At 34.1% G+C, this 10,942-nt stretch overlaps 1 protein-coding gene across 3 annotated transcripts; it reads right to left on the reverse strand.

The window, feature by feature from the left end:
• Window positions 1–1,583: 1,583 nt before the first annotated feature.
• LOC127127009 (sterol 3-beta-glucosyltransferase UGT80A2) lies at window positions 1,584–9,386 on the reverse strand. Of its 3 annotated transcripts, XM_051056084.1 has the most exons (14): window positions 9,017–9,385; window positions 8,666–8,808; window positions 7,950–8,171; window positions 6,668–6,779; window positions 6,128–6,298; window positions 4,883–4,946; window positions 4,314–4,371; window positions 4,032–4,209; window positions 3,651–3,781; window positions 2,860–2,962; window positions 2,686–2,768; window positions 2,555–2,602; window positions 2,319–2,468; window positions 1,584–2,019 (listed from the first exon to the last, which is right to left on the reverse strand). In XM_051056084.1, exons 1-14 carry the CDS (start codon window positions 9,096–9,098, stop codon window positions 1,828–1,830), a joined length of 1,737 nt encoding a protein of 578 aa, XP_050912041.1. In that variant the 5' UTR covers window positions 9,099–9,385; the 3' UTR covers window positions 1,584–1,827. The 3 variants fall into 3 exon arrangements, with proteins under 3 accessions (XP_050912041.1, XP_050912042.1, XP_050912045.1); XM_051056085.1 differs by lacking the exon at window positions 8,666–8,808 and having other exon boundaries at window positions 9,017–9,386; XM_051056088.1 differs by lacking the exons at window positions 8,666–8,808; window positions 9,017–9,385 and having other exon boundaries at window positions 6,668–6,790; window positions 7,950–8,077.
• Window positions 9,387–10,942: the final 1,556 nt, after the last annotated feature.

A 10,942-nucleotide genomic window follows, 5' to 3' on the forward strand; every position in this document is an offset into this window, starting at 1 on the left:
AGAGGGTTTGGTGATTTCTCGGCGGAAATATGCTATGGATATTTCAGAAGAAACAAGTTTGTTGAATGATAAACCAGCTGATACTCCTATTGATCCAAGTGCCAAACTATTATCCAATCAGGGGGAGCCTCTATCTGACTCAGGAAGGTATAGAAGATTGGTTGGAAAGTTGAATTATCTCACAGTCACTCGTCCATACATTTCTTTTGCAGTTAATGTGGTAAGTCAGTTCTTAAACTCCCCTTGTCAGGAACACATGTATGTTGTTATCCGGATTCTGAGATACATCAAATGTGTTTCAGGAAAAGGTCTAGTGTATGAAAATAAAGGACAGGCTCAGATAGTTGGATACTCCGATGCTGATTAGGCATGATCACCCATTGATAGACGATCCACTTCTGGGTATTGTGTACTTGTTGGAGGAAACCTTATATCCTGGAAAAGTAAGAAATAAAACGTAGTTGCAAGATCACGCGTCGGAGCAGAGTATATGGCCATGGAAATGGCAACATGTGAACTTATTTGGTTAAAATAGTTGCTCAAAGAACTTAGAATTGAAGAAGCGAGACCAATGACACTTATTTGTGATAATCAAGCTGCATTGTACATTACTTTAAATTCAGTCTTCCATGAGAGGACCAAACACATTGAGATAGACTGTCACTTTGTCAGAGAGAAAATTGAACCAGGTGACATCGTCACAAACTTTGTCAACTCTAATGATCAATTGGCAGACGTGTTTACAAAATCCCTGCGAAGTCTCAGGACTAATTATATATGTAACAAGCTTGGTGCATTTGACTTATATGCTCAAGCTTGAAGGGGAGTGTTGATATTTGTAAATATAATATTAAGAATATTTGTATATCAAATAGTCTCACATTGACTATATCATATAATTAGTTGTAATCTCTCTATATATGATAAAGTCTACATAGTGCTTTTCAAAACACATGGTTTATTCAAATGTCTCTTAATCTCTTGTATTTCAACAGAATCAATCAAGAAAATAGAATAAATAGTAACCATGTTAGTTCAATAATACAGTTAGTTTGGTTACAAAAAGTAAATTTTAGACATAAACTACTCTCATTTTGATGATGTGTCATCTTTTTTAGGAAAGGACATCCAATAGATTTCAATTTTCTTATATTATAGGTGTAATACAAGCTTTGATAGTTTCCAATTTATGAATAAAAATTATTGTAATAAACACTCAATTTTTGACTTGTTTTTATTAGAAAAGCAATGCAAATTAAAACTTACCTCTTTTTGTTTTTATATTTGCCAAAAAAAATGGATGTAAACTCTAGATTTAGGAAACTCACTGTTTTTAACAAATATTCATGTAATCCATTAGAGATGTATGAACCAAGCTAAAGTGACTTCAGACCAATCATAAATAAAAAACCAAATGCTAATAAAAGCAATTATAACCCTCATAAGCCTTAAGCCACACACTCAAACATGGTCATGTGCAAAAACAAGGTCAAGAACTTAAGGACAAAACCATTCACTAGGTCAAAACAAAACCATGGCTATAGGCCAAATGACTAATTATGAATGCAAAATGTGAATGCAAATGAATGCAACTAACACGGTTTTAATAATGATAGAATGCAATATACAAAGACTAAGAAGAGTACTATTGCCTTCAATTTATCCTAATAAATGTTGGGAATATTGTCGGTAAATTGGATAATACTTGATTGTTCGGAAGTATTTCTAGAGAAGTTCGACAAAATCACCAGGACAATTTACATTTCACAATCTCATGTAGAACTAGACTGAAGAATTAACATGATTACATAGAGGACAAGGAGCTATTTAACTAGAAGACTTGTAGCAACCAAAGCATCCTCGTATAGACAAACTTTTATGTACTGGGGTTACTGGCTTAGACTCGGCCTTAGCATCAGGATCTTCGCGCGGATAATGTTTATAGAAGGCGTTAACTGCTCCCACCACCCCATCTTCGTTTTTCATGGAGTTGGCAAGTTCAACAGCCTGCTTTTTCACCTGCATAAAAGCATATAACAATATATGAAAAGGCATTAAAATAAGAATCGAGAAAAGTCCCTTAAGTTGTCAATGAACGCACAGCACTGATTGGCATACTTAATAGAATGTGATCACTGATATTTGATTTGTTCAATATTCTTATGTAAATCCTTATTTTTCAGTGGATAAATTATGCCAGATAAGCATAAGCTGTTTTCTATTGCTGCTTAGGTAAAGCATCTTAAACAAGGAAATTTATTGTACGTCCTAATGCTACATTCACAACACTAACATACGTGATCACAATTGAACATTACCTCTGGATTCATCATAAAGCATATGGCATCAACCAGCCTTTCCAATGTAAACTCCTTTACCGGGATGGGTGCGGGACCTACTCCTCTGGCGTGCACCCGCTCTCCCCAAAATGGCTGGTCCCCAAAGAATGGTACAATAGTGGTTGGGCACTACAATAAAAAGATAATAGAGATAACTCGTTAGAGTTACATATATAGTATAAACTATTTATAATATTTCAGACTGCACTAATTACTTCAGCTCTAAGACCGGCAGCAGTTGTTCCAGCGCCTCCGTGATGTACCTGAAACATTCGCAACTATCAACCGAGATTCATTTATCATTCAAAATTACTATACTTCCCACCAAGAAAAAATTAGTACGTACCACAGCAGTGCATCGTGGAAATAGCCAATCATGCGGACAGTTGTCCAGTAAGTACACAAATTTGGATTTGTTTAGTTCTGCCACTAAGAAAGAGAAATCACTACATGCTTCACAATCAGAGCAGAAAAATAATGTAATTACTGAGCCGTGCTCGAAGTAGAAATCAAGACTCACAATTCCCAAGACCACCCCACCCTTTGTTGATGATACCTCTCTGCCCTGTTTGTTTCAGAGCTTGAACTATAATTCTTGTCATTTTTTCGGGTTCCTGTAGAGGCTGTTTTAAAATTCAAAACAAAATTTAGAAAGTAAGTCTGTAAGGAGTTTAATAATAGCATAGGTGTATTTTGATAAACAAGATGATTAAGCTCAGAATTAGCATCTTATATAAATTTAGGTTTGTAGCCCCTGGTTCATATTGCTGGTCTGGTGAATGCCTATTGAATTGATCTTTTCCAGAACTGGAAAAGTTCTTCTTTTTGTTTCTAGAGTGACCCTTTACTAATGTTGTTTCTAAATGTAAATACATTTCTATACTGATGCAAATTTCATTCAAGATGGGTCTCTTATATTCGGTGGATTTTGGAAAAACTCATCTTTACGTTAAGGACACTTCCTCAAACACTTGAGAAAACTGATCTTTCAACTTTCCTTTATCACAGACAATTCTCCAACACAACTAATGATATCAAAATAAGTTGAGGAACAGAACATACCACTTTGAATCTGATATATATATATATATATATATATATATATATATATATATATATATATATATATATATATATATATATATATATATATATATATATATATATATATATATATATATATATATATATATATATATATACTATTGATTAATGATTATGGAAAATTATACATGGAAAAGTTATACACAGTGGATCCCTAGATTCATCAGTGTGATCAGGTGACCTAAACATGTAGTTATAGAAACTCACAAGGCTACCAAATCCAATATAGATAGGGCGGTCTCCTTCTTCAAGCCAATCTACTAGCGATTTTGGTGGTTCATAATTTGAAGCAAGGTCAAGGAAACAAAATCCAACAATGTCGATGTTAGGTCCCCAATCTGCAGATTGAGAAGTAAAACAGAATCAGACTATCTCAACATCGTTCATAAAGCATCTAGAGTGGGTGACCAACTAACGCCAGAGGAAGTGAGTTCATAAAGTTGAAAAAAATAAATACTATGATGTGACAGTAGGTAAAGTATAAACCCTATATTAGAATAACAACTTCTCAGAACTACAAATAGCACATCAAGAGGGAAACAGTGCAGACTATAATATATGACATTACACTAATCATACACATCAAACCTTTTGGTTTAGGGACCAAGTTGGGGCTCCAAATATAACCATAGGGCATATCAGGAGGGGAAGTGTAAGATCCACGTAGATAAGTAACAGCTCTTAACTTCAGCTTCTTCTTCCTAAACTCGTTTATCAAATCTCGTATTCCAAGCCAGATTAAAGCATCAACTATTTGATATGACAGCTGAAAGGCTCGAAACACAACAATAGAAAATATAACTTAGACATGCCATAAGGTAACTAATAAATTAGTTAATTTCAGATTAACCGAACAAACACTAGACTCACTCTGTATCCAATTGGCTGCCTAACACGGGAAAGAGGGTGAGGGAATTCATTAGTAGGCCTGAAATATAGTCAAACATCATTTTAATAAAAAGTACATGAAAATACCTCCAACAAATGAGCAAAAATGAGAACCATATTAAATTTAAGTGAATGAATGATTCACAAAAAATGAAAGAACTCAAGCTAGAGTTCTTAGAACTTGGTTTTAGCCTAACTCAATCCCATAAAACCAGTTTATAAGATGAGAGATTTCTCTTGCTTATAAATACATTTCTAGGTTATATCATATCCAATGTGAGCCTCTTAATAGAGACTCTCACGCTCAAGACTAGACATCTGAAGTGTGACCAATGAGACCCAACATATCTAGGACAAGCTTTGATAACATTCTAGGGTTTAGGTTAAACCCAACTCAACTCTACAAGACCACCAGCTTATAAGGTCATCTTTCAAATATGTTTTCAACCCATATCATTCTCAATGTGAGACTTTCAACAAAAATGCAACCCAACAAAAAAAATATAGATAATTAAATGCAGGATTAGCCCATGTCAGGAAATAAGACTTACGTCCACGGCATTGTGAAAAATATGTGCAGCGGAACATTTAGATACTCAGCAACATGAGTATGCCCTGCATAAGTTCATAACATTAAAATAACAATATTTTTAGTCATATTATTATACATAATAGCTGTAAAAAAATCTCTGATTATCAGTTAGTCTTGCAGTCATTTCTATCTGCAATGAACTTCCTTTCAAACTTCAACAAAACAAGTTCCCATACAAACTTAACTGAAAAGAAAAGGTATTTTGGAAAATGTATTTGATTTATTGATTACATTGGAAAAATTAAATTAAGTTAGTCACTATTCTTAAGATGCATGTTGTTAGTTATTTTTTCTTATAATTGAGACCGGAGAGTATAAACAGAAGCATAAAATACAAGGAGTAAGAACAAGACACTATTGATTATCACAAAAACACCTCTTCCATAGAAGGGTAGTGAAAATACAACCTCAACCCTAAATAGAGTGACTTCTCACTCTTCTACTTGTAAGACTAGGAAAATAAAATACACCTCAGCCCCTTCGTTAAAAAAAAACTATTACCAAAGACTCACACCTCTCACAAATCCTAACTAAGTATTAGGCTATACCCCTAATAGTAACCCTTTTCCTAATCGTAATGAATGATGCGACCTTAAAACCATAGTTCTTTTACATTTTTGCCAACAAATTTCCCTATAATATACCTGAAAATTGCATGCCTTGGACCGGGTCTACTCTTTTGAAGTTAATTATTCCAAACTCAATTAACATAGAACTCAAGGAATCTTGCTCTTTAAGAGCTCACATGAGCCTGATTTAGGAAACTAAAGCCTCGCACTGTAGATGGTCTTTCTTGTAAGGCCTCCATCAGTACCACAAGAAGCCAAACTACATGGGAAAAAGAAGAAGAAAATCCAACAATGTTTTTTATTTTTATTTCTTTGGGTTTAACCATATTACAATTATCGAATAGTTTAAATTTTAGATTGAGATATTTTAAAGTTCATGGTGTGCTGCTGCTTATAGAAGGCTTAATTGATAATGGCTGATGGTACAAGAATGATAGATCCAAATCCTTAAATTTTATGAGACTTTAAGTTTGTTGTTGAAAAGAATTTTGGTCACTATACAATATCTTATTATTTGATAAAATGTTTGATTACATTCTAAGTAATGCAAAAAAGACTGAATTTGTCAATGTTACATTATTGTGAGGCAAAGCCTAATAATAATGAAATAATAACTGAATTTAAGTAAATCTTACCATATGCTGGAGGGTTTGCAATTATAGCTTCTGCTTTAAATGGTTCATTTGAGTCTGGGTACTGGCTGTTGCATGCAGGAAGCAAAGAGTGAATAATAGACTTGATTTGACTTCTTTGTAATTGTATTTCTGAAGGTCCTGATGGCAAGAAGCCTTTATTCTTGACCATATCTGAAAAACATTATGTATGGAAATAATTATATAAATTATTTGAAAGTATGTGAGTGCGTAATTATAATGGAAAACATTATATTATATTTATAAACATCCCGTCTCTTAAAAAATTGGTATATATGACAAACTATGTCTTTTAAACTGGCAACCAAATGTAGCCGCAATGAAGGTGGCTAGGGTTTCCATCACTATATTCATCTGTATTATGTTTGACTTGAATCATAAGAGAACTACATGAGAAATACCTCAATTTGTAATTGTAGTTAAGTTGTCGTGTCAAGCTACTAATAGAAAATAGTTAGAGGAGAAAATAAGACAAGCTGAATTTAGCAAGATCGAGAAGTGGATGGTATAAGAAATACTTACACCCTGCAAGAACTTTGGGATCTCCTCCTAAAGGGTAAAACTCCAAGCCTGCTTTCAAGACAAAATCTTCAAAATTTTTATGAGTAGCAAGCCTAACCCGGTGGCCGTCTGCCTGGAAACAAACTTCGCCCTCAATTAGGCTGAATTTCAAGGAGATAATGGAAATTTGAAAAGTAAAAACTTAAGATTTTAGAAAGTATCATTAATTTGTAAAGTACTACATAGTATATACCAGTTAAAAAATGGAATTTAAAATCCATCATGTTCATGAAACACAGGAGAGGCTTACATTACATCATAGTGAAAATAAATGAGTGTAGGTGTAGCTCAGTGATCACCTATTATGGTTCATATGGGCTGGATGGGTGGGCATTCAATCGAAAGGATTCCTTTCGACCTATAACTACAAGTTGTACAGGTATAAAGTTCCTCTCAACCTATTCAAGTGTCACTCAAACCTAAAAGGCACAGACATGCCTTTTACATTATTAATTAACTGCAACAGCCAATGGTAGTTTCGACTAGGATAACTTATGAGAAAGAAGTAAAACATGTGATTTTGAAGTTATTTGGAATGTTTACAGGTAAGGACATCACATGAAGGACCACCTGAAATAGATAGTTTTACTTAAAACCAAAAACCGAATGTTTGATGTAGGCTTCCTATCCAACTGCTAAAGAAACGCCAAACCACGTGTTACTAAGAGGAGACCAGTTATGTTCTTAGCCTTTTTATTTTCTAAAGCAACTAACCAAGCCAAAGCAGGGACATAACTTGGAATTAAAAGTAGAACACTAGAAAACATTTGTCAGTGCCAAATTTGCAAGCAATCAGCTTGTAAGGTGGCAGCCACAAGCATGAACATAACCACAGTTTAACTTTTCATTAATACAATCAATGTTCTGAGTGGCAGACTGCATTAGTCTGGGGCCCTACACAATTGTAAACTGCATTACTCTGGGCCCCTACACGATTACAAACTGCATCAACTTGCAAGGTGGCCGCCACAACCCTGACCATAACCACAATTTAAGACAGTAAACTTATAACTTCCATGAAAAGTACCAACAGCATTTCTACTATCCTGAACATGTTCAAAGTAAACTCATACTTCAATTCAAATCCCGATAATTTTCATGACCTGGATGCCTTTCCTCCAAAGGAAGTTGTAAATTATCCCAAACATGGAGAAAATTAAGGATGTACAGAGTACAGCACATATTTTTCAAGTAATAATCGATGTTAAAGAAAACTACTGGAGAAAGCAAGAACGAATAACACCTGCAGACGCTTCCCAATGGCAACAAATGGCTGGACATCTCCCTGTGTACCAACTATAAGCATTGCAATTTGTTGCGGTCGAATAGGTTGAACATCATCAATGAATGTTTCGTTGCAAGGTTCATAAATATTTTCTGGAGAGTGAGGTGTAATATGTCCTGGAACATCAATTTCTACGGTACCATCATCCTTAACCATAAAAGCTTTTTTTAGCCATCTCAGCTGCAATATTTGCAAACAATTTTTAATCATTAAAAAAGAACAAGCAAATATCAAATCCCAGAGACATGCAGGAACATCAAGAGATGCAATGCAAGGTATATAAAATGAATATCAGCATGCTGAACAAGTTATTATATATCACTATATCAAGGAAATTGAAAAAATAACCAGAGTGATGCATAATTTTTACTTCCCTCGTAACCAAAGTTTTAAAAAAATGCTCCATTATCGCGAAAACAGCCGCGACTAAATGATATCGAAAGGTACCGATACCGTTATTCACCTTTTTTATAATGAAAAATAAATTGCTTGATTCACACCACGATAACTGCAATCAGTATCACAACTTCTATATCAACCGAAATCGTGAAATTCTTTACGCGACCGTTATTTAAAACCTTCCTCGTAACATTTCTACTAGAAATGAAGTAAAAAGAATGTTTCAAAAATAGCAATAACAAAAAATTTGAAGAGTGCAAGTGATTAATCCAAACCCTTTTCTTGAAAGGAACATTCTCATCGAAGAACCTAGCCAATAATCCACTGTGCCTTCCAACTTTAGCACCTTTCTTACTGTGATTTAACGGTTCAGCCACAACATTTTGCGACGCACTTGATGAATCCCTGTCAGTACGCCCTGCGTAAGGCCAATCCACACCAAAAACAATACATATAATCACATAAACTTCTTGTTTCCTCTCAAAGTTCAACACAACTATTATTCCATTTTCAATTTCTAATTTCTTACTAAATCTACAAAAATTTCAACATCATCGTGATCATAATTAGTAACATATCTATCAGCATTGCATGAGTAAATGCGATCTCGAGAAATCAATGACTACCTGAAGGAGTAGCGTCTGCGTCTACATAAACTGAAATGTCACTGCCGGAAGAGTCTAAACGGTGGTGATCATTACTCGCCATATCGGAGAAGAACGATGAAAAACGAAAAGCGGTTGTTGAATCTATGAATGGAGTGGTTTGGAAGGGAAATAGGTTTTATGATGATGATGAAAAGGAATAAAAGATTTGTTGCAAAGAGTTATGTGATGGTGATGGGGAAGGAATAATAGCTTCTTCTTTTCGCTTTTCGCAGGAAAAGAGAGAGAGGAAGAGAAAGCGTGAGAAAATATGCGAAGTCGCCACGTGGAAGAACGAGAAGACGTTTCACGAGACCGTTACATTGACCGCATTTGCACGTCTTCTTCATCTGCATTAACAACTCAAATGAACCTTTTTGAAAAATGAAATAAAAAATTGAAATTAACTGCTCTTTTTGTTTTCTCAATACCCACTATGACCATAACACATCATTCTCACCGTCATGGCGTCATGGTCATGCATGGTCATCGTGTCTTTTTCACTATTTAAATCTATTGTTTTTTGTCTGTAGCCGAATTTCAACCGATTCATGCAGCATTTTTTTGTCCTTAGATCAAGGTCAAGGAGTCTAAATTTAAATATAATATTTGATTTATATTTTATAAAATCATTTGATTTTAAATTTTAATCATTTGATTTTGATCTAATCTCCGAAAAAATGACGAATGCGTTATTTGCAAATGTAAGTTTTATGCATGACACAAAATTGGTTGCATCCCCAAAAGTTATCCTCATCTATTATTTGCAAATGTAAGTTTTATGCATGACACAAAATTGGTTGCATCCCCAAAAGTTATCCTCATCTATTAGTACTATCTATTAGTACTAGTAGTAGTTAATACTACTACAACTATTTCCATGTGTACACCCATTCTGGTTAGAAGATTTAAGGTGGCTTTGCTTTGTTAAAAATTAAGTGATTGTGTTGTAATGTACTCCCTTTCATTATTATTCTCATTTTTCAAATAATAATTCTTCTTTTATCTATAATATCCTTATTATTTATTTTATTTATTTTACTTTTTCTCTCTATGTAATAATTATATAGGGGTAATTTTGACAAAAGTGTAATTAATATCACCTTGAATTTTGCAAGTGAAATTTAAAAAGAAACAATTTTTTTAAGAAAGTGACACTTATAAAAGAACGGAGGGAGTGATTCAAATTCAAATCACTTGAGTTTGCATTAAAGTTTGTATTTCATTTGAGTTTGTGTTTGAATTTAGTTTACATTTGAATTTAAATGAATGTATTTAAACTCAATGTCAATTGTATTTATAATAGAATTGTGAATGTGAGATTTTGAGAAAGTTAATTACCATTTTTCATTCTCTCTCTCTCTCTCCTTAATTCTCTATAATTCTTTCATCTTCTTAATCTTTTTTAATTCTTGTGAATCAATGGAGGTTCATTATTGAACTCCGACAATTGGCATCCAGAGCTTCGATTTGATTCACAAGGAAACACTAGTGTATTGAAGTATGTGATTGATTTCGTTCATGAAATTCCCGTTGAATTGAGGTTTGAAATCGAAGAGAATCACATATCTTGGTTCTCAAGGTTTGGAAAACACGAGTGTTGGTGAGAACTGGGTGATTTGCACAAGAACGAAGATGGATGGTGGAAACAGTAGCTTGAACACAAAGCTTCGAGTATTCGACAGAAAGAATTGGAATCAGTGATCGATTCGGATGCGTGTGTTGTTTGACGCTCAAGATGTTCTTGATCTCATTAATGACAAGTACATGCCGATTGTAGAAAATGCAATAGAAGCACAAAGAAATACACAATGTGAAACAAGGAAGAAGCATCAAAAGGCGTTGTTTTATATTCCCTAGTGTGTGGATACGAAGGTGTTTGAGAAAATTGTTGATTTGGCAACGACG

The sequence above is a fragment of the Lathyrus oleraceus genome, chromosome 3 (assembly GCF_024323335.1).
Source record: "Lathyrus oleraceus cultivar Zhongwan6 chromosome 3, CAAS_Psat_ZW6_1.0, whole genome shotgun sequence".
Taxonomy (NCBI): Eukaryota; Viridiplantae; Streptophyta; class Magnoliopsida; order Fabales; family Fabaceae; genus Lathyrus; species Lathyrus oleraceus.